This window comes from Corvus cornix, chromosome 1A, assembly GCF_000738735.6.
Source record: "Corvus cornix cornix isolate S_Up_H32 chromosome 1A, ASM73873v5, whole genome shotgun sequence".
In the NCBI taxonomy this organism is placed as follows: Eukaryota; Metazoa; Chordata; class Aves; order Passeriformes; family Corvidae; genus Corvus; species Corvus cornix.
The window spans coordinates 45,249,443-45,274,574 of record NC_047057.1 but is presented as its reverse complement, the minus strand read 5'-3'; the positions used below and the strand labels follow the sequence as shown (position 1 = coordinate 45,274,574).

Below are 25,132 nucleotides of genomic sequence, written 5' to 3'. Positions count from 1 at the left end.
ATCTCTCTGGCATGACTGTAAGTTTTCAAGTTGGAAGGGGAAACTGCTCATCTGTCCTTTACTCCAAGAACATGAGGTGTTGTGAACATTTCTGTGGAAGTGATTGGATGGTCTACACAAAGCCACAGAGGCAGAAGAGCGATTACTCCAGAATTTCAGGTAGAGCATGCCTGATGAGGCATAACAATTACAATACAGATTATTCTCTTTAATAAGCAGGTCACCACAGATTTTTCCTCAAAAAGGTTAAAACAAGCTTTATTTTAACATACAAATCAGATTGAGTACAAGGCAAAACATACCCTTATAGTGATAGGCAGAGTGGGTCTCCACATACCATGTGTAGCCACTTGCGCTACAGTAATCCTGAGATACGGACAAAAGCCCTAAAAATATTTTTAATCACTCTTGCTCTAGTCACTGCCATTTGGGAATTAAAAGCATTATACAGTTCTGAGTCAAGAAAACAAATTACCTACAAGCAAAATACCCAAGATACTTGTCTAATTCCCTGCTGTCATCCGGGTACACCAGCAAGAGCACTTGAAGAAACAAACCAAGAGACGGAAATATGCAAGGTTACTTCATTAACACTGGAAAGCACGTAGAAGAATGCTAAGATATTTTTGCTACCTTCAACTACTACTGTCTTCATGAACTGTGTAGTCTATAGGTCAAGCTTACATATCACATGAACTTACCATAGAGCTCTCTAGACTGTGTTAAGTTAGTAAAAAACCCCCAATGTTCTTTGCTTCCTTTCACTATGAAGTTATATGTAATATAGAAATATTTTTTAAAGCTTATAAAAGCAGTAGAACAGACATTTAAAGTCATTTTCCTAATATTAAAGGCTACTTGAACACCCTCATTTTGCTACAAGATGGTTTTTCATTGAATAACATTACAAAAAGGAAGTCTCTTTTTAAAAAAAAGGTAAGGAAAAGTTATAGACAGGTTTGGAGTTTTTCTTTTAGTTTTGCAACATATAAAAATAAGTTATACTATATAGTATGGCTTTCATTATTTATCTACTCACTTAGTAGAAGAGTGTCATCATGGATTTAAACACTAGATGTTGTAACTAATTAACCTGCCATGTTCTTCAGACTTCCTTTGAGTTTTGAATTTGTGAAAAGAAACAAGCAAGTATTAGAGGGAAAATTAAGAAGCCTCCAGAACAACTTAAATAGCACGAAGCACCTGTAGAAGTCGTCTTTCAGAAAAAAATTTAACTCACTTTAACATTTTAATTTAATTTTTAAAGAAATTTAAAATTTAAGATTAAATTAAATCTTCTTGGCAAAATAAAGGCCATGCCAAATATCCCACACGCTTCAACAGTCAGGACTTCACACTGAGCTTCATTTCAGAAATGTTTACACACCAGTATGATTATAATAATACACACTATTATGCTACTGAAGTAATGATCTCTCTTTAATGGCTGTTAATCATACAAGATAATAGATTTGTTAGGCAGCTATCTCAAGAAGGCCACAATAATGCTAACCAAGAAGACTCAAAATCGCAACAAAACTGCTCAGTATTAAGTGTTGTTCACTATGAATGGAAGGGGAGGTTGGGCACAAAAGGTGCTTGAGTCAAAGACTGAAAGACCTCATTTACACATTGCCGCATTATTAATGGCTACATTATCAATATACTTACATTTTGAAGACTAAAGTTGCATTCAAATCAGACAAGCTATGACAACATTCAAATACATGTAAATAAAAAGAATTCTAATTCATAGCCAAAGTAATAACAAAAAATCTCATTGTGTAGTTGATGTAGCATTTGTTAGAACAACAAACTTATGAATTCAACAAGAAAGATTGTGGCACGAAATCTGGGAATATTTTCAAGCTCTAGTTTTACTCAGGACTGAAGAGTTGCCAGTTGAACGAACTTAACTGACTACTGTACTTTCCAACTCTTTGTAAACAAGACTCCGTGTTGTGCAAAAGAGGAGCTTTCGCTCCCCTTTTTCTTCAAGGAAAGTATCTGAAAGGCAAGCTGTAGTGATTGTTTCTGACAGCAGCAGAATAAAGAAGCAGATAGAAAAGTAGGTATATATAAAAAAGTTCTTACAGTAAAAGCATCTGTCCTGGTTTAATTTTGTTTATGAAAAGGCACTTTACATATTGCTAAAACTCCAATAATGTACTTGTCCTTTCAGTTTTTCTGTTAGACGGCTGCGTCTCAAGGTGGTTAGCATGAGGATGCAAATGTTCTTTATACAGTGCCTATCTGCTACAAATTTTATAATTACATATAGTATCTTACACCAGTTACTTAGAAGAACAGATTCATGTTCAAAATAATAGCAGGTCTTCAAACAATACTTCAATGATGATAGATGATCTGCCATAGACAACACATCACCTGTAGTGAGTTCATGCTAATAAAATTAGCAAAGTAAATTTTTCAGAAGTGAGTCCTCAGTCTTTTGTTTTCCTCTCGCAGTCTCTCAATTTCAGCTACTAAGCTTTCATTTACAGAGTATCTTTCAAGTAAAGCGTGCATTTCATTCTACAGAAAAGAAAAAAAGTCCCAATCAGTAGTAATAAAGTTAGTAACTCCAGTTTTACCCTACTGGCTTTCATATTTCTTTTGAAAATGAAATAATGCAGATAATTCTGTTTTTAAAAACTTCTGATAAGAAAAGTAAGATTTTCCTTTTTATGCTGACATACAGCATTTTGATCATTAATACATTAGTGAATATTTTATCAAAGGATATTTTGCAGTTCTTCAGGATGAGAATCTCCTAATGCAGGTTCCATTAAACGCTCAGTACTGAGACAAGGTCTTTTTAACGCAGATCAAAAGAACAAAGATTCATAAAAAGGTGAAGCTAAAGAATACAGAACAGCTCAGTATGCATATAGTACATACAAGTGAAGCTTTCTATTTGAATTCCATCTTTCTTCTCCTTACCCAGACTTTGGCCCTTTCCAAAGGACATCTCCACTTGTTTAAAACTCCTGAAATATGGAATTTATACCTACTCAATCCCCAGGTTCCCTTTATTAATCAATCAAACAAAAAACAATTTAACGGATTCCCATTCATACTTTCCCCCTCCATATCAAATCCTCCCTTTCTTGGTCTTAATAAATAAAATACATTTTCAGTTTTGAGAAAAGATTGATATTACCAAATTTGGTATTACCAAAATTGAAAAGTGAATACATTTCCCATCATGGTCTTTGTACGTACCAACTGCATATGGAATTGCTTGATCATCTCCAATTGCAAATTCACAATGTCTCGATGGCATGCTTCTCTGGGGGAAGAATTGCAAAAGGACAATGCTTAGACTTATTTAGGAACCAGTCTCTCTCCAACCCTCAGCACCCAAAACTTCACAATTCCTCACCTTCACTCCCAACGAGAGTCTAGAAACCCTTAGACCATGGAACATAATCCTCTACGACATATTTTTGGAATGCTTTTGTTGTGACATTGATTTTTTAAGTACCATTTTTTGAGCATACACAAAGATGTAGAACCTTTTAAGTTTAGAAACATAAACATATATATGGTGATATCAAGATTCTTTTTTCACTTGCAAACTATAAACTCCTTTTATTTTACCATTCAAAGCTGATTTTCAATCCCTTGATCACAAGCACCACAGAGAAAGATATTTATCTGTACTTGGAGATACACCTTTTCAGGACATAACTTTGAGCACCTTTTTGTAAAAGGGCCCAAAACATCAACTGTGGTAAGTGATACATTACCCTCAAGCCCATAGACAATTCCAGGTTAATCTGTGGACATGAATTCATTAATTCATGGACAACCATTCCACACTACAAAAGCCATGCTTGAAAATAGTCTCTGAACAGGAGACTAATACAGCAGTTCCAGATGCTGAGGAAGAACAAGGAGGACAGCTCACAAGTTCTTCCTGAAGAGTGCAGCACAGTGCAGTTATCTAGGACTGAGTACTGTGCTATAGGTACCACTAGCCTGACAAAGCAAGGTGTTTCTTAAGCGGATGCACACAGACCTTACTTCATTTTCCTTTCTTCAAACATACAGCAAACCCAAAGGGAATCTTCACTTTCTCTTTCCATAGATTATTGCGCTACAGAACTCCTACTGAAGGCAATCTTCTTTGAGTGTATCAAGTATAGATGCCAGCTAGCACCTTATAAATCCAAAGATAGAGGTTATCTCCCAAAGACCGGGAGATAAAGAAACAAACATCTTTTTGGAACCAAATTAATCATATATTATTCCTAGTCCTTTCCTAAAGGCCCAGGGCTTTTCCCCCCATTACTTGAGGAGGAATGAATTTCAGGCGAGGAAGAAAAAAAATCCTTTCTTTAGATTCCAGAGACTGAAAGGTAGTTACATCAATGAGAAGCTTGCAATAGTTCCCTTCCCTCTTACTGACTCCAGTACTAACAATCCTTTATGATCAGTTTAAATGTATCTGCAACTTACAACTGGGAAAGGGGCCAGCACACCTTTCCAGTCACTCCAGAAAGTATAGGTCAGAGGAAAAACACAGTATTTAAGGCTCCAGATCTCAGGTACTGGAAGTAAAAGACTGGCAAGCATAACTTCTAACTCTGGGATGCCTGAACACAGACTTTCAAGAAAACACATCTGCAATACATAGACTGCATTTTAAGTCACATCAGTTACAGGTTTTCATCAGATGCATGTTTATTGCCAAAAAATCCCAGGTGAGTTTTACCATATTATATTTATGTAAAGACATTAAATAACATCTGATGTATTTTTTCTGTTGGCAGATACAGAACAGCCATAGTACACAGACCTATTAAGATAGTTTTGCATTGCTTTTTGTCATCAAGACAGCAGCATTTCCCCTGCCCAGCAATTCTTCTCCTCTCCATCATCGCCATTCAACCTATTTCATCTTAAACATGGGTTGAGAAGTGATCCCCTAGATACGATTCTCTTAACTTCTTCACCTTCTTCAAACTCCACTCTAAATAGAACTGTGCTAATTTGAATTCTTTCAGAACACTTGGAATGTTGGTTGGATCCACAAAGTAATCTGACACCAACCATCACTTACAGCACAGACATTATTTCAATGCAAAGCTTCACCAGCAGAAATAAACACACACTGTTTTACCTTACACATGCCAAGCTAACAACAATCAAAGCCAACACAAGTCAACTGGCTACATCAAACTCTCCTCAGCATTGAAATTTCTCCAGCTGGGATAGGGAGATGAGCAACAAGGGAAAGAAAACAGCGCAAGGCTTCAGGAAAAGAGTAAGAACCTCGCCATGCAGACTACATTTACCACCTGAGAAATATTCACTCATTCTGGAAACGTCAGCAAAGTCATACACTGTCGGGTGGAGTCGCGGGAGACAAGCCTCACGGCATTGTGGTCAGCAAGTCTCGTTTATTGTAATAATCTACACATACTTAGAGTACTACTAATTAGCTCATACATATTGCAAAAGCTGAGCTCCTTATTGGTGGGAGCTATTCCATGAGATCACTGTGGTCTTATCTTTTCTCTTCCATATGGTTTCTTTCAGCTTACTTATCTGGACTCACATCCTGTCATTTGTACAACTCCTTGCACAAGGATTTAGTATCCTTGCCAAGTCTGCATCTTTATCAATCCTACAGTGTCATCATGACCTTTGCTTTTTAGCCATTCTTCAGAAAGACTCTCAACAATACACCAACAGCCCTCGGAGGCATCAGTCTAATTAGTCATCAGAGCTATTAAAATCTAAGTTTCATACTTAGACTTTAAAACATAGGGCTATAAATGGTGTAATTTTCTAATCCAAAGAGAAATTTGTTAAGAGCAAATGCTGAAACATCCCATTAAGAAAACATGTCACTGAAAACAACAACACTGCATGAATACAAGTACCTGAAGTCATCCATTGTTTCTTGTATCATATTCTGAATGAAGTTTATTTGAATTGATGTCAGAGGTGCATTTGGTCTGCTACTCCCAATGGTTTCTGCTATTTTTTCTGACAACGAACTTGCAACTCCAGCACTGACAGGTGATGTTATCTTTGAACCTTTACAATTGAAAATAAAATATTGAGAACCCTCAAGACAAATAAAACCCCCTCATATTCTGCATTACCCTGATACTTTAAAAAAAATTTATTTATTTCATTAATTTTACCTCAAATATTGCTTGGTAAAAGAAACCTAAACAGCTTTAGAATGAGTCTTTTCAGAAGCAACCAGAGACATTCTAGGAGGGCTGGCTCGATTTAAAGAATCGAGATCAGATGTTCTTTTTTTAATGCTAAGTCCATTTTATGAGATTTCAAATCAGCTTACAATCAACCACACCTAGAATTGGGCCAAAATTATCAACTTACTTGTTGAGGTAGTACCATTTACTGGTAGATCATATGCAGGATGGGCCTGAATATTCTTCATCAGTTTGTCATTTGCATCAGGAGTGGATGATGGTGAAGAACTTAAAGTTACAGGTTCTGTGCTTGATAAGCTTGATTTTGAAACCTGACAACAAAAATATTTTTTTCTTTTAAAGATGAAATCTACTTGATACAATTGTCTAATTGCATTTGAAGACTAAGTTTTCCAAAATGCACTTTCAAACATTTTTGCTTTTAGGAATCTACTCAGAAATACGTGCTTTTCATTTCCTAGCAAGATATCTGAAAAACTGATTGCTAAAACATTCCAAGTTGCCTCAAGTGGGCACATGGAAGCAAGTGCAAAAGGCGGGGGCCTCTTAATTTTCACATCAAAACTGCTGTGACTAAGTTATATCATTCCTAGCAAACTCAGACTTCTCAAGAGCAATACAAAAGTAGCAAAGCTCTGTGCAGAGGCATATTAAAGATATCTCAAGAAAAAGAGGGAGATTGAGAACAGGGAAAGAAGAGGGTGGAATTGATCTAACAAACAACAATCAATCATACTGGTGCAACCACCTAGTGATCCTTCTTGATTTTCTAGAAAAAAATCAAAATACTCCTCAGGCTACCTGTTTTGTTTCACGGAAACTTATGTAACTTGATCTTATTTAAGACAAACATACATTTATCTTCCATTGCTGAAGGCCAATTCACCTAAATCACCTAATAAAAAAGGTTTTATGGATAAGTGTTAATAGTGTGTGAACAGAATTACAAAATAAAATTAGATGAGGCATTATTCAGGATTTTTTTCTTCAAGTAGTAACATTCTGTCAAGATTCTAAGAAGACCACTCATAACAAGAATACCTGCTTTAAGACTTCTTTAGATTCTTGTTTTCCAAGACTTATTTTCTTAGTGTCAGTCTCTGGATGTTCTTCTTCTTTAACTGGAGATCCCCCAAGTGCATGTAATGGGCTAGACTGTACCCCTTGCGCACTACTGCCCACTGGGTTTCTTTTTACTGGAAAGGCAGTGGTCGGCTGTGGGAGAAAATCCAAACCCACAAGGTAGGACTGGAAATCCAGGCCTAAAATGAAATGGGAAAGATGAAACACACAGGTCAATAAACACCCACACCAAATCTATCCCACAATTAAAATGCCTGCACACTCACACAAAACTGATTAACAAAAGAAATTGCCAAAAAATGCACCCCGCAAAAACTAAATCCTTAAATCCAACTTATGCTGCTACCATCCTTATAACAGTAAGAAAAAAAAGCAGGAAAAGCCTTTGTATATCACTATAAATTGTATAAAGGAAAAATACCAATCACTTTAGAACCATACTCTTGACTTCCTGCTACTGCCTCAACATGTCAAACAATTTCCAGAAAAGTTGTTTCAGTGTCTGCTTTCGTCATTTGCTTGTTTTCAATGGTATGAGAAAATCAGCATGTGAGAACTAGCACAGACCTCCAAAGGCCTATCACTGGCATATGCTTACCACTTCCTTTTCCTTGAGGATCTTCAGTCACTTTATTTGCAATAATATCTACAAAATAGCAGAACACAGAAGACAAATGAAGTGTTTATTTGTATCACTGCATCAAGTCCATAATCAAAGACGAATTTAAATATCAAGTAGGTACAGCAGTCAATAAGACCTAAATGACATTTTGTCACACTACATGCACACAAACAATGCTTTACAAATTTCAGTATTAGTAACTTACCATCTCTGACTGGAGAAAACACATCTCCTAAACTACTTCGACCCAAATCATCAAAGTTATTTAATTCAGCACTTTTCCCATGATCTGTTTCTTTAGATGGAATGACATCCAAGCTGGAACTATGGGGAAAACCTTCAAAACACAATAACGTTCAGTTAGTAATTGACCTTTTCCAAAAATAACATACATTATGGCTGAACAATCTCACACCAAGCATGACACCTGGCAAGTCCAATAAGCACTTGAGAACTGTCTGCGGATACCACTTACAGGGGCAATTTTAACTTCTTCATTTGGGCTGTCAACAAAGGTGACTACAACTTAAAGCTAAAGAGGAGGGTTGTAAAACTGGAGAACCCACCCATGTTCAGAGAAATCTATTATGATGGATGCGGCAATTTTATGCTGGATCAGGTGAAGTGAAAACTAGTGACTGCACCTTCTGCTAATAAGGTAACCACTTCCAGATGATAAAAATTAAAATTTGTTCTGCAAGAAGAGGAATTTGCTGTACTGGGGCCATTAAGCATTCCAAGAGAAAATATGTGAAACATCTTCTTTAAAGCTTTCCTAGTGCTAGTATATGCTCTGCTTATTTCTAATATTAGAAAATCAATTTATATATTCTAATAATAGAAAATTGAATTTGAGTTAAAATTGCAGACAAAAAAACCCCAACCAAACTTCTTCCTAGACCTTTCCCCACTTTACCCTCAAGCCCCATCCCTGACCCAATCCAGGGGGGAAAAAAAAGTTGGCTTTTGTATGCATGGTACTAAGGACAGTTGTCTGAAGAATGGAAGCATATCGTAAGTCAAAAAAATGCTCAGTAATTATTCAAACTACAGTTTTTAGAGAGGTTAATTAAACTGCTCAGACAACCACCAAAAAAACTTTCATAATTTCATAAAATGTTCATAAAACCTCTAAGTACTTCTCTATGTGGGATTACTTGCTCAAGTGATCCAAATATGACTGTGTGGGTTATAGGAACCCAGAGTACAGAGAATATTTCTCTGCCTGTTTTGAAGGGTTCTACCCCCCTAGACAGCACTGTTTTTGACCTTTGTCCTTGGAAAAAATTGCCTATCCTCTGGGAAGAATTAGAACCTACACTGGTGTGAACTAGGTGATAGAATAAATATTATGTAAGATTGTCACAGGGTGAAAAATTTAGATGATTTGGGTTTGTTAATATAGTAAATAGATAAAAGCAAAAAACTTCAAAATGGAGGATTGTTGTTGTTCTCCAGACCTCCTTCTTCTTCTACTACTCCATATTCTGCAGTAGAAGTAGTTTGGGATGACTGGATAAAGAATTCCGCAGTTCCTGTCTACGTGACTAGATGATTTATTATACATTGGTGGAAAAGTAAAAATAATGTACGCTTTTAGTGACCATTGGTTAATTTACCTTTAAAAGACTGTGTAATCTTGATAATTGGGCATTCTCCTGCATTCTCTGCTCTGTGCTATGTCTGGGTCACATTAAGTGGTTCTATTTCTCTGATAAGGCTTAATAAACAACTATCTGAAAGCAGAGAAGGCCGATAGCCCCATTCGTCTCTCGGGCTCCTGGCAAAGACTCTAAAATTCTCCCCCAGCAGGGGAGGCATAATTACGGCACGGTCAGTGTCAGTGGGTGACCGCAATTGATCATGTCCAAGTATTTACCTTAAGTGGAACCTGAGTCATGTTTAAGATTTCACATTTAAATGTATTAATATATTAAATATAATATATAAAAATGTATTAATGTATTACATTTCCCTACTTCTTCAGATGTGTCAGTTGTGACACCAACACAGGATTGCACTTGCTAGTTAAGTAAATACTTGGTATACTGAGTCAAATTAGAGGTGCAATATCAACCTGTGCCAAAATTTAGAGGATCTACGTGGAGAAAGTGTAATGTAAAGTTGGGTCAAAATGTCTTGTGCACTTTTACACATTCCCAGTAATCTAAATGTAGTTAAGTACCTAAACCAGACAACAGTTGTTAAATAGGAGTTTATGGGAAGCCCGCTCAAAGTACATCCAAGTTTCTCACCACATTCTGACTTCATTTATACTTTTGTACCTTAAAACTACCTGTGGTAGAAAGCTCCCATTTTGTTTAAATATGCTATCAGATTACTTTGCTGAATGTCCCTTATTTCTCCAAAGTTAAGTCCCATAAACAGGTTCTAGAAGAAATTCCAGAGAACAAATGCCATTTGTGGTATCTCATCCATTCCCATTCTTAACCTTAAAGACCGTATCTTCTGGAGTATTCAGAGGTGTTTACTTTTAAAGTGAACACTCAGATTAGAAAACTGTTTTACTTGGTAAGCCTTTATTTTCTTAAAACATTTATGTATTATGCATGGTCCTCTTTAAGGGGTAACAGACATTACACCTTCAAATAAAGATAATAAATCATATGTTTTAACCAAAATAAAAATTTCACCATTCAGTAATGTTGATTAGCAGCACTTCTTGCATACACAGGAAACATTCTACTTCACATCATACTTTACTGCATACCCAAGGGAGGTCATTAATACACATGCCTACGTACTGCAGTGGCTTATTGCCTAATTACTGTTACTAAATGTATTTCTCCTTATTTTAAAAGGGAGGGGAAAAGTACTGTTGCATTAAAATGGATTGAGGATTTTTTTCAAGAATCAAACTAGCAGTGTCACTGATTTGATATTTTCAGAACTCTTGAATAAATAAAATTTTAAGAGTACATTTCACACAGTGGCAGAGTTTCGGAATGCTCAGAATTTTTACGAAGAACTTGTTAATTTCAGAGGCATAGATAGCAAGTACAGTTATACAACTAATCAGCCTTGCAACTATATTTAACATCTTTCCTACCATGTGATACTGGAATCATGCCTCTCACAAAAATACAGTTCAGTTGTCACTTGGGTTTTTGGACTAGGTTGGGTTTTTTTTTCTCTGTGTTTTGCTTGCTTGTGGGGTTTTTTTTTTTTTGGATGAGGTCTGTTACTCCTATTTGTTAACAGAATTACAAACCTTTAGCTCTGCATTCCAAGTAGAAATTGTATCAGTAACTACATTATGTACATAATCTACAAGAAGCCAGAATGCAAGAGATAGTCCCACAGTGCCACCACAATTATAAGACTTCACCTGTCTTAAGCTTATAGTAGGACCAATTTACCTCCTACAGTCTCACAGCATGTGTTATGCAGTGGGGAGGGAAAAGAAGATGCAGATGTGCATGCATATGCACACAATACTTCCTAACAAATGCCCTTCCCTCAGTGAAATTTTTATACTGTAATGGTCAAAACACGAAACATTGCTTCCATCTTCACCATTATGCCAAATACTGTAAGAGTAGGAATACAAAATTACCTGTTTTCTCCTGAAAAATCTCTCCTCCCTTATTCTCATTAGTCAATGTAAGATGAGAGGAAACTGCTGCTGATGCTTGAGAGGCAATGTTTTTGATGCCAGTATTTTGAATTCCTCCAAGATTACTACCAGCTTTGACTTCTACTCTTTTGGACACAGGTTTATTTGAAGAACCTGTAAGGTTAGACTGAAGAAAAAATAGAACCAATTAAGATAATTTATTATGCCTTCAGCCAGAAGTAAAAATGTATCCCAATATACTTTCCTTTTTAAAAACAGCAAAAAAAATTAGTTCAAGTTGTAAAGGTTGCCTAGGCGATATGCCTTTATAAATATAAAAAAAAGGTACCTTAATGTAACTTCAAAGAGCATGGGAAACATTCGTATTATCATACAGATACCGTGAGGACCTTCACAAAGATAGCAACAGAATTTAACAGTGGAGTGACCTTGCATGAGTCAATTTTGATCCCAGGTTTAGACAATAGGAGAAATAAGGGATTACATTACTAGGGACTCCAAATTTTACAGGCATAGTTAACCACTAGCAGTAAGTGTACTAAAGGAGAAGGAAAGTCTCAGAGTGGTAAAGAATCCATTTCAAAGGTTCTCTCAGTGTCCATTAAATGAAAGCACAGGGTTTCTGGATACAGTAGAGCCTAATTAAGCCTTGAAAAAACCTCTTAAGTCTTCTCTATTATTTAGTTAACTTCTCCACTGTTTATATGTGCCAGCAAAAAGTCCATACAGAGGACACACAAAACATCTCAAGGTGAGCAGCCCTGTGTCTTCTCCTTAAGCGGAAGGGCCATTATAGACCTTTCTGCTACTGCCTACAAATGAACCTGAGGTGCTACAAACTGATCTGCAAAGGCAGCATATCCACACCAGAAAACCTAGAAGACTAAGTTCCACTTATTTCTACACTAAGGCTAGGAGTGGGGGGAATTCCAAATTAACAATACCTAAAGAGGCAGTTAAGACTAAGCAGTTTATAATTTCTGTGCTGGTATGATCTGATTTTGTTGGCATCTGTAATGCTTAGACAGTGAATGCTAACCGTTTTTTAGAACTTAAACTCATGCTTTGCTTTCATTAATTTGCATATTGAACAATAAAAAGGAAAGCTTTTTTTACCTTGGAAAAAGTGCTACTGAACTGAAGACGTATGCATTTCACACAGCCTTTGTGAGCAATAACTGTTTTCACTGGTGATGTCAGTTGTCTTAAGTCATACTGCCAGATCTTTCCCCGGGAACATCCTATAGCCAAAGTAGTACCATCAGGCATGAAGTCTACTGTGGTCAGAGGAAAATCAGCTACAATTGTTGTCAGTAACCTTCAAATATGAAAAAGGACAGGATGGATCTTTTAGAATTCAGAAGCTGGCCTTTTCTACACAGAATATCTAAAAGAAAAATATATATATATATATATATATATCAAAGCTTTCATAATTCAGCTACAGGTCAGTAGTTCAACTTCCAATGCCAAGTAAATTCAGTGAACTATCTTAACACACAGTGGATTAGGTTTATACTAAGCATTCATGCTCAACAAGAAAAAAACTACATATGCCCCAAAAGACTTCATGGGGACAGGATCACATTACCTTCTTAATAGCAAACACCAACATTATTTACTGATATCATCATTTGCAGCAGCAATCATACTACATACATCCTCTCATCCTCTAGCTTTCCAAGCCTATCAACTCTACCCTTCCCACAGCTCTGGGAAGAACTTCAGGTCTTAGTTTGCATCCTTCTACTACACCTTTCCAAAATGCAAACAGACTCCTGCTTTTACTCAGCTAGAGTAAAGCACTACTCACGCTAAAACCAATGTCCCATGAAACCACTTGCCATCCTACCCTCTTACTACACAGTCCCCTCACCAATGTCCCATATTTCCTGCTTTTTCAGCCAATATTCTCCCCTATCTCAGCAGCTCTGTGCACCACAGTTACATCTTTTATCCTAACTAGAAAAGCAGGCTGTACTGTCCCTCACAGAGGTTAACTGCTCTGTATCAACAAGAAAAGCCCACACACAAGCACTGGGGAACATCACTCATAATCTGGGCTTCAATCAGTTCCCACACACCTTGGAGTTTTTTAATTGTTTGTTAACTTAAAAAGCAAAACAGATTATGGGGCAAGTTCTCCAGTAGCAATATGCCAACCACTTCAACCATTCTGAATGGGGGCTGAATGAATTATTTCATGTCATAATTCGGCACGTTTTTTCAGTTTATAAAACCCAAATAACGAATCTTCTAAAATCAAAAGGTCTTTCATATACTCACTTTTTACTTAAAGTGTCATAGAGAATAATTCTTTTATCCAAACCCACAGTTACAAGCAGCAGCTTATTGACTGGAGAAAAGCAGATTTCTGAGGCTGGTGCTTTATGAGTATTTTCAAAATTATGATATGGGTTCTGGCTATTTACATCCCAGAGAGTTACATTTCCACTGTCAGAAACAGTGCCCAGCAAGGATTTCTTAAAGGATGAATATTTCAAGTGTCGAATAGGCTGTAAAACAGACATAAAAATGAATTTTAATACCAATATTAAACACGATATTAAATTATTTTCTAAAGACACAAACAGATGAGGAATACGAAGTTAAAGTAGTCTACAAAGGCTTCCAACTCTGAAACACAAATAGTAAAACCGGAAAAATTAATTTTCCATTACAATACCATTTTTGGTATCAGAGGGGCAGACTTTTTTTACTATTATGGGGTACCATATGTGCTGATCAGCAAAATTAAGGACAAGAAAAGGAAACTTCTCTAAAAATTTCTCAATTTTTCAGCAATTATCAGCCTTCATACAAAAAAAAAGAATCACACTTCATCTCAAATTAAAGGAGTGAAAAGGTACATTATTTCACCAACTAGTCTTCTTCCAAGAATGTTCAACTTAATTCCCCTTCACTGATTTGAGGTACTTGGATATAAGCCAATTTGATAAGACACAGATTCCAGAGTTAAGCAAGTATGTAGGTCCTGCAGAACAGACTTCAACCTGGGGACTAAAACCACAGTAGAGAATAACATGCGTGGTTTATCACACGCAGCCTCGCTGTCACAGAACCAGGTAATCCAGGAATTTTACTTGCCTTTCAGAAAATATACTTCATTTCCACCACATTGCTTCAGAGGATGTTTCAGAAGCTCACTGCTCTAATTCTAAATTACAGTACTCAATTTCCTGATTGATTTTACTTATGATCCATCTGCACCTATTCACTCCTGTCACCATAATGCCCTTACACTTAAAACTGTTTCCAAACTCCCCAGTGCCGCTTTCCCCTGTTTGAATGAACAGCAACCTCACCTTCCTTCAGGCTTTATTTTCCTATATAAAAAATAAGTGAGAAAGTCCCCCAGGACTGGTTTTCCAGTACCATCAGTCTCTTTGCAACTCTCCCAGTAAGAATCTGTCTTGAATATGGACAACTAAAATCTTTTATGATCCTCAAAATATTTTGCTACTGTCTTTGCAACAGCAGTAACGCTTCATCCATTTTATACTGTAAATACCCGCCCTGAAATATCCTAGATTGCATTTTCTTTTTTGAGTCTGTTTCACTCATCGTCATTTTATATTAAGAAATCCAACGCCTTCTTTCCCTCAGGAATTTTGAAATCCTACTCTAAAAAGAAGAGCCTCGGTTATCCCCCCACTTTCTACTCTGTCACAGTTATTCCCGTGTCTATAATTTCAATCATTTTTGGATACTGATACAACCCTCTCTTATGGGCAAATGCCTTCCCACTGGGTTTCATCATAGCTCTACTTAGAGTCACACAATCGCTTCCCTGGGCAGCCTGCTCCAATGCCTCACTACCCTTTCAGAGAAGAATTTTGTCCTAAAATCCAATCTAAACTGGTGCAACTTGAGACCATTTTCTCTTCTCCTATTACTTGTCACCTGTGAGAAGAGACTAACCCCCACCTTGCTAGTACCTATTTTTCAGGCAGTTGTAGAGAGCAATAAGGTCCCCCCTGTGCCTCCTTTTCTCCAGGCTGAACAACCCCAGCTCCCTCAGCTGCTCCTCAAAAGACCTGTGCTCCAGACCCTTCCCCAGTTTTGTTGACCTTACTTCTACTATCATAAGCACTACTGAAACTATTAAACAAGATAGATAATGAAAGAAAATATTTGTTTGATTTATCAATGTAAAGAGTTTCCTACCCATCCTCTCTAGTATTTTCTCACAAAGCACTGAATCAAGTACTTTACTCAAGTCCAGTCCAATGAGTGCTCTTATATTTTATTTGCCTGAAACTGCTCTCAAAAAGCTATTGTTTCATTCTGGCATAGACCACACCACAATACATTGTACTGGCCTTTATCCTATTTCTGTCTTTAACTTCATTTTAATGGAAATACGTGTTGCTTCATATTCTTCCAGCATCATTTCCAGCACTTGTATTGCATGTCTTGCTGGACACCAAATTGCTTCAACCTGCTTTAAAGAGGTGGCACTTTCAACTGCATATTCAAATAGGAATGAGTATGACTCCTCATCATTAATATGGTCCTCTACTGGACACAATGGAGACATTTTTATCATAATTTTTCTGTTTATTTACATTGAAAAAAATACTGAGAGATTCAGGAGTAACAGCTTCAATTACAAACAGGATCTACATGTGAAACATTCCTGACTCTCACATTTCTCTCAATTCTTCACCTCCAAATACCTTCCCCTTTACTGCTCTGGCATCTGTTCATGTTTAATTTTCTCACTCCTGTCCTTCTGCCCACCAAGATTACTCTCTTCTAGCTCTTATCAAACCTCCCTTCCTATCCTACCAAGTTGGCCATTTCCTTTTCTCCTTTATCCTTTTAATCTCACAGGTCTCGGCAAGTTCTCCATTTTCTTTCATATGCCTACATTCCCCATATTACCACTGCTCCCCACTTCAGCAACATTTCAGTATATGGAGTGGCCAGAATCCATCACACTCCTTTACAAATCAGCCAGCTGTTCAAACAGCTGAACTAAATCCTGTTGCTAGGAGAATTGCATCAGGCAGTGAAGACTTGAACAAACATTACGTTTTGAAACAAACCTTAATTTATCCTCCCAACAGCAGGCAGATAAGAATCTGGTAGTCTAAATGAATGCCAATAGCAAAGACAAATTACGGGATCTGCAAACAACTCTGTGCAAGAACTCAATTCTAATAAAACACAAAGGTGTTTCTAAATTAAAATCAATTAACAGAATATAGGCCAATGCTCCTACAAAAAGAATTTTGTTTAAAGACACAGAAAGCACGGCAGCCTTGGGCTATTCTGCTAGTTGTAGAATCTACACAACATGAGAAATTAACTGGCAAGGTAACTACATTCCACCATGCTGAATCAAACACAGACAAGCTAAAATTTATAAGGTTAGTTAGACTTCACATTCCTCAATTCTAAAAAAAGTTACTATGGAGTGGTGACCCTTCCTAAGTCAGACAACTAGTGCCAGGATCAAACAGTATAATACACTGTTTATCTATTCAAGTTTATTCTTAAGGAAACCTGGCCCCTAAGCTATAAATCAAGTAAAAGCTTTTTGAATTTAACAGAATTACACAAGTCTTCAGATATTTGCTCCACTGCAGAACCAATCCTTTGATTCTCCAATTAAAACCCAAAACAACAATAAAGCCATTTCTGCACATAAAAGTAAAGACCATTTTTAGGATCGAAGGCAAGCTGGTAAACTGGGACATCCAACTAGCCAACTCATTACAAAATCACAGCTCAATTCCATTTTAAATTAAAGCTATAATCAAATAACTGCTCTCCCTAAGAAAATGTTATAGACCTTTCAGAATGTGAACAGGAGCTCTTTGTTTGCAATTACTTTAACACATCAAATAGCTTTATCCATCCTAAAGGTCACTCAGCTTTGCAGCAGACCTCTTGATTTCATCTGACAAAGTAGTTATTCATGGCATCTCTCCTACTCCTAATCACTTTTTGCGGAAAGAACTGAATATATCAAACAGGTTCATGCAAATCATCCTCACAAGAATTTCTTTATTTTCCAATTAACTTGCAGCATAGTCCTCGCTCTGGATATTCACCTCAGCTGCATAATCCAGCCATGGCCTCCCTGTAGCTCCTGCCTCACATCCACATTCTTCATAAGACCGTAACAATCAAATCAGAAAAATGACCTGACTGTATAGATGGATTTTTAAGATCAAACCAAGTATGAAGTACAATTTTGCTTCAACACAAGTATGGGATTGGCAATGGATCAAAGACACTGCAGCACCTAAGAGCAGAGATAGTTTAAATTTAACAGAGATTTTTCATCAGAAAGTATACCATAATTCCCAAGATGCTATGAGATTGAAAGAGATTTTTCACCAAGTTATACTGTTCGTGCTAGACAGGAGAAAAATTTAATTTGACACTATCTGCAATCTAAGACTGAAAAAGCTGTTGCAGTAACACAAAAGGAATAAGTCACAACTTCAATATTCCTCGCAACATTAAAGGTCAGGTTTAGGACCAAAGCAACAGTTCTGCATCCCCTAGGCAGCTCCTACCTCTGTAAAAATGATTCAGTAAAAAACGAAAGCATGTCTAGAACTCAAACACATGGCTATCGCTAAGACAAGACAATTCTCACTAAGAGCACACAGTGGAATTCCCAATGGGACAACACAGCTCATTTACTACTGCAAATGCTCATATCAAGGGAATTCCCCTTGTCATACCCACTAATTCTTTTAATATCTTTTGAGTCTGCAGAAAGGAATTACAGTGGCAAACCCTACCAAGGTCCTGAAGTAGTACATATGCTTTGTATTTGTCTTGTGCACAATCTTCCTTCAAACTAGTTCTCCCAAATATTAACTAAACAGCTAAGTAGGTAAGATAAAACCTCATTACTTTTCTCCTTGAGCAGCTGTGCAATTTTAATCTCCATATTAAATAAACTTATTTCCAAATACAGGCCTGTATTCACCCCTACCATACAGATAGGTTTGAATAAGTTAGAACCCAGGCTACATGATCTTTGCCCTTTGCAACAATATCATCGAGTCATGAGTTGAAATCCTGCTTTGGTTTGTAAAACCAACTGTGCTTTAATCAGTTCTAAGATGTCTAAAAGTTTGTTCTTGAGGAACCAGTGTCTACAAGTAAAATTTGCTCTAACCTGTATAGAAATTAAGGCACTTGAAAAGTTTGTATTTCGATGCTACCTATTATTTAAGGCTATAATGCACACAGTGGCCTGCTTTTTCCTTTCCTTAAGGGCACTCTTAAAAATTAAAATGAAACAGAGTAACAAAACTTAAAAGCTCTTGATATGTACTCTCAATTTCTAAAGACTGTGAATTAAGCTTAATACCTGAAAGGAACTTAACACAGCCTACCTGTCTGCTGCCATAACCAAAAGGAGTACTTGACAAATTGGTGGTAACACTGTGCAGGATGATTTCACCACTCAAAGATCCAGAAACAATGTAGCCATCATTCCAATTATATGCAACACACGTGACTTCATCTTTATGATCCTGCGGGAAAGGGAGGTTAGAGAGAGAGAGTTAGACATTCTTCCTAATTTATGCTTTTGCAAAAAAACTTCAGCTTGATTTTTTATGACCATCTGTAACATTTTAAAAGATTTAAGAGTTGTTATGAAATATCACAGAAAGCAGCAGCAAAACATACCAAAGATCAATCATAACCACTCTGATTGTTTGCATTAGGTGGTTTTAATAAATTAGTAAAGATCATCATGTAGTTATACACAATATTTTAACAGGACAACCACAGAGATATTTACCACAGGTGTTATGAACATTATTTTTCAAGTAAAGTCTCCCAGAAACCAGTGATATTTGAATACATTTTCTGTTTATGTGATGTGCTACTGCCAACTTCCCCTTCTGACGCCTTTAGCATTAACACACGTATCTACCAACTAGCTTTTCAGTAGTCATTTGCAGTGATGATATTCTGTATAATGAACGTATTATTAGTTCCCTATATTCCTATATAGGGGAAGAAAATCGAGTACTTCTAACCCAAAAGGTAGGAATAGATATTTAAAGTAATGTATTGGCTACCTAGCAGTTTTGTTTCAAACTGTAAGTCCAAGGAAAAAATGTATAAATCAAAGCTGAAGTTTCATAGCCTCTTAAAACAGTGGTGCTAAATAAGGGCAAACCACTGCTTAAGGCATCTGGGAAAGATACTAAGCCATCCTAAGTTTTGTGCATCATAAAAACGTTTTAGAGAATTCATACTGGATCAGTTAGAAGAAAACCATCTCCCAGTTTTGCACAACATTAGTTCTGCTACAGTACTCTACAAATACAGAAGTGTTTTCTCACTTGACATACTAGAAACAGCAATTACCTGGAATGCAACTCCTGGAAAAAAATCCCCATCAGACAATATCAATAAAAATTTGCAAAATAAGAAGTCTATTCTGAAAATTTAAGCACATAAAAGTATAGAATTGTACTCTGAAAACACCAAGTTACCTATGTTTGTTAAATTTGCTACTTACAGCTCATAAAGAACACAAACTTCAACAAGACCCAGATGTGTGCTAGCTCCTATCTGTGACCTTGATACTACAGACACCAGACTTAGAAAAAGTGTATTTTTTACAGTTGGCAGCAAAACCTGGGAGTGGAAAGCTGCAGTTCTTCCTCAGCCAAACTTACCTTTAGGCTGCGGTAAATCTTTCTGGACTTCAAATCCCAGATATTAACTGTGTTATCAAGGCCTCCACTGACAACATGTGAAGAACTAGAATTCAAGCTCACACATGTCTGTTTTGCCTAATGGAGAAAGAAGAAAAAAGTATGTTAAAGATAATTAAGGGATTTATTCAAATCTACTTAAAAGCATATTGATGTGTGTTTTCATTTTCACCAGCACGAATAGTCCCACTGACAGACCCTTTCATACTCTACAGCCATTTCCCATCAAAAGGCACTTAAAATCCAGTCCAGTTTGGACATACATTTAATATACTTTAAAATGTAAGCATATTAATTAATAAACCCTCAAATGTTCGCATTTCCCCATTCCCATTTAAAATTTTTTGGCACTTTTTCCTCCAATATGCATTTTCCCTTTAAATTATAGCTCCATAAAGTGCAATCATAGTCTTTTATTCAGATACTGAGGTTTTTTTAAAAAAAAGTCCTAAGTTAAGGAAAAAAAATTCTTTAGAAGAAAATCAAGAAGTTGCCTAAGTTACATACTTCACATTCCCTAAACATTACAGGGAATATTATAGCAGCAAACCTCATAATTTGGTTAAGTGATTCTTTTTAAAATAATCACTGAAGTACCAGCTTTTGAAAAAAAAACTGTCAATCTTAGTGATAGGCCTACATTGAGGACAAATTATTATTCAGTTCCATCAAGTTGAAAATTCACTTTTAAGTTCTCAAGATTTAACTGAAGAAAAAACAAGTCCATCTAATTATTGACATGGTAAAATTGCAAGGAATTGCATCAGTTATAGATCAAATTCAGTGAAATCTTCAGGACAAACGCTCCACCTTTGAAGAGTTTTCAGCACCCTAAAAGCAAGGTTTGAACAACTTTTCAGAAGATTTCCAGTCCAAATTAGCATTACAACAGATATCCAAGGAGAATAATTACAATGGTTTAGAACACTAACAAGCTATTTAAGTGACCATGTGAAGAGACTCATCTAAAACTAAGCCCAGCTTTTTGAAGTGCCCCACTTCCATTTAACAGAGGAACAAAAAAAAAAAAAAAAGCCTTGAACACAACACACATTCTCATGTTTCTTGCAATTCCAGAAGCTGGCATATGTACGCTCCAAGAACAACCTCTACATAGACTCCAGTGTTTCCCAGGTGCAATTCATAGGCATGCACAATACTGCCAGTTCAAGCTGGAAAATGAGTTCAAACTTGAGCTCTAGTCTATCTATCTCCTATACGTCAGATCACATCTGAACCACCAATTGCCTCAAGTGATCATATTTGAATAACTGCATCTGTATCTTCTTACTGACAGAACTGCTTTAAAAGCACGATTGCCCCCACTCTTTATATGTGTTCAACAATACACAAGGAAATGTTTTTCCATATGTGTCAATTCTAACAACACTAGAATTAAACTGATGCCAATATGCAGAACAGATGTGAGACACACAGGATACAAAGTGAAGTGGGGAAAAATAAGGGAAAAGCATTACTCATACTTACTCCTTCAGCTATTTCGAAGAGTGGAACAGGTTTGCTTTTACAGCTTGAAACAACTATTTTATCACCAGCAGCAGAAGCAGTGGCCAGGTATCTATCTTTGTCACAAGTTAAGGAGCATAACTGTAGGATACTGGTGATTAATAAAAGCAACAGGAAGTTTCCCTTATTGAACAGAAGACAGATTGGCTAAACAGTCTAAAGGACTGTACCTTGAAGGGACCTAGAAACAGAAACATAAGGCTATTTTCTAAGCTTTCATTAAGAAGCTCTTGAATTAACTGCAGCCCTTACTTGCCAATGCAAGAGAGCAGTTTCTTTGAGAGAAAAGACAAGAAATATCTGCCAGGTATTACTTAAGAGCTCTTTACCACTAAGGCAGCTTATCCAGTCCACAATTCTGTTTCCCCACACCCCCAAGTAAGAGCCCCATTTGTCACTAGTTCAAAGGAATGTCTGTTGCTCTTAGTAGCCTATGGATTTAAAGAATGGTCCTGGTCATGACAAATGTTAAGACTACTTCACCATACAGTTCCTAGAGTACAATGAGCAGTTGCTAATTTCTCCCACTCTGTACTGAGAAAAGAAAAACAAAAGGCCAAAAAGGACCTTTTATGAAAGCAAGTACCCCTAAGTAATAGGAACATTTATAGAACTACAGAGCAGGGAGACTGCACCTGCACTGCCACCAAACAAATTGATTAATCATTTAGTCTCCAGGCCAATGCCCATTATGATTTTGTACTTGCTCATTTAAGAATAATAGAGGTTAATTGCCTGGATTTAACACAAGAGAACCATTAGGTAGTGCTTGCTATTGCTTTCACCATTTTAAGGCACTTTTTCAGACTTTTACAAAACTATGCAGAACCTAAACTAATGCTTTATCCCTAACAAGTTGACAAGTTTATAAAGGAAGGTCCTTCATTGTTTCAGTTTTGGGAGATGAAGAGGAGACTTGGTAGCAGAAAGCATTTAAGACAGACTGTCTACAGATAAAGTTTACCAAACACATACAAGTGTGTATGCATATACATGAAAACATATCTGTGCTTCATATTCTCTGAAAGCTCCATAGCTAAAACATGCATTTGTGTGCCAATTGGTGTCACTTTTTTCTCATACATTGACTTAGAGGACAGATATTCAGAACTTGCAGTTGCTATGTGCCAGCATCCTGTCCTCCTTCTACATCAAGACAAGGCACCACCACCTTCTTCTGTAACAGCCATACAAGCTGTTCATCTGACAGCCCTCTGAGATTTTTCACACGTTCATCCAACACTTGGCCCCTCATATCATTATCCTAGAACTGGCTTCCAAGTCAGAGGTGAAAGACCTAAATGGGTCAGATCTATTTTGATGATAAACCACCACCATCCTATGGATGTTTTCCTACACAGCCAACGCCTTTGTGCTTCCTCTCCAAATGCTACAAGCAATGGAAAGAAAACCACTGCCTACAGGGTTAGAGGTAAGCGTACACTATCAAAGACTATCAAAATCAACGAGAAGCTGCCCCAGGAAAAAAAAAATCTTTGATTACAATTTTCCTCACTACAATATGTACAGAATTTTACTACACTAGCAATTGCTTTGTTCAAGTTTGTCAGTTAATTAAGCACTGTCTTAAAAGCAAGTATCATAATCAACTACTGAAGAAACAAATGAGTAAGCTTTACAGTTGGCAGGCAATTCAGGCATATTATAGCCATTAGAAAAGCGTGGGCTCCTAAGAGAAAAGAAACTTCTTCAGAATTATTTACCATCATGAACTGATTCTGTAAATCCCTTCAACACGGGGAACCACAAAATACATACCAATTTTTTTATATGAGACTTCAAAACGCATCAGGTCTGTGTTTTACAAACACTTTAGTAAAAAAAGAAAAAAACCACTGGAATTTTGCAGAACACCCACAAAAATATGGCTGAAACTGTAAAGGATACTATTGCTGGCCCAGCACAGTGAACTGACTGGATGTGAGGGCGTATGTGGGTTGAACTGCTCCACCACAGTTAGAGTTGAGGAATCCCATATTTTAATGTCATCTCCTGATGAGGCAAAACGTATGCTTTCTTGCATGGCTGCACCTGTTTTGGCAGAAATAAATAAGTGAAAACACATAAAATAAAAATATAAAACAGGCAACCTAACAATTCAAAGTAACAATTTTAAATGGTACGGTTGAAGTTCTCTTGATGACTGCGACATTTATTTGGAGAGTTAAACAGTTAGTACCGTTCAGCTGCATACACGAGTGAAAGCAGCAGACACTCCAAGCTTTTGCTACTTGAATTCTTGCAGGAAGTGTGTGATTTCTTTTTCACAAAGCCATCCTCTCTATGGCATCAAGAGACTAAAATGAAGCTTTTATCTCCACAGTTCACAGCTGCCTACCACGAAGCTCCGAGTATTTGAAGGACCCATTTCTCACCAGTAGATGGGGATATACAAACCAGAATCAAACTGTTGCAGGGGAAGGCTGGGAGTATGGACCTAAAGGACTCATTCAGCGTTCATCTCTCACCACTCCAAAGGAGACATCCGAGAATCCTTTAAACTAAACCTTTGGCAGTAGAATATGAGCGACGAGTCACCTCTCATCGCAGCTTACAAAACATTACAAAACAAAAAGGCCAGGAACAATGTACTGCTACTTGTTTTGACTGACACCGTTTTAAGACTTAAAACGTGCCTGGTTTGAAACGTTGACTATCAACTTTGTACCCCGGTAATTTTAAACAGCCAACAAACGAGAACTCTAAACGTGAGCCTTCCCTTCAGCTGAAAACATAACCACCCCTTAGCCAAAGTTTGCGGGACGTTTCCACACAGCTTTAGGCCGTACATTCTAACTGCCGGGAGCATTAACACTCAAAAGACTACTCAAGAAATTCAGGGTCCACACACGCCTTCGTTCGGCATCACCCCGCGGAGCCACTCCCCGCCGCTCCTCCCGCCTCACACGGAGCTTGTCTCCCGCGCCCCCCCTCCAGCCCCGGAGGCCGCGGGAGGAGCCGCTCGGCGCGCCTCGCCCCGCGGCATCAGCATCGCCACCACCCGGCCCCGCTCCCGCGCTCTCCCCGCGGCGCTGCGCACCTGGCCGGGCGGGCACCGGGCCGAGCCCCCGCTCCTCGCCCCGCCGGCCCGGCCCAGCGCCGCCTGAGGGACCGGACCGGCCGCGGCTCCGCCCGCCCCGACTGGGGCCCGGCCGCGCGATCCCGACCCCGCGCGCGCACCCGCGGGCCCGACTTTCCGCGCCGCGCCCAAGTTCACACGCCCCGTCCCGGCAGCCCCCGCGCGCCGCGCGCGGCGCTACGGCGGCCCGGAGGGGCCCGTTAAGGGCCGGGACGCGCCCGGATCAGTCAGCGGGTCCGTCCCGCAGCGAGCGCCGCAGGCGGGTCCCGGGCCGGG

General features: G+C 37.9%; 1 protein-coding gene across 1 annotated transcript; it reads right to left on the bottom strand.

Moving 5' to 3' along the window:
- Positions 1 to 241: 241 nt before the first annotated feature.
- Positions 242 to 24,902, bottom strand: NEDD1 (NEDD1 gamma-tubulin ring complex targeting factor). Its single transcript, XM_039571221.1, has 15 exons — positions 24,818 to 24,902; positions 23,665 to 23,808; positions 21,718 to 21,812; positions 20,191 to 20,307; positions 18,889 to 19,029; positions 13,787 to 14,016; positions 12,617 to 12,818; positions 11,480 to 11,666; positions 8,108 to 8,239; positions 7,879 to 7,926; positions 7,239 to 7,459; positions 6,364 to 6,508; positions 5,895 to 6,051; positions 3,226 to 3,292; positions 242 to 2,535 (listed from the first exon to the last, which is right to left on the bottom strand). Exons 2-15 carry the CDS (start codon positions 23,798 to 23,800, stop codon positions 2,431 to 2,433), a joined length of 1,983 nt encoding a protein of 660 aa, XP_039427155.1. The 5' UTR covers positions 23,801 to 23,808; positions 24,818 to 24,902; the 3' UTR covers positions 242 to 2,430.
- Positions 24,903 to 25,132: the final 230 nt, after the last annotated feature.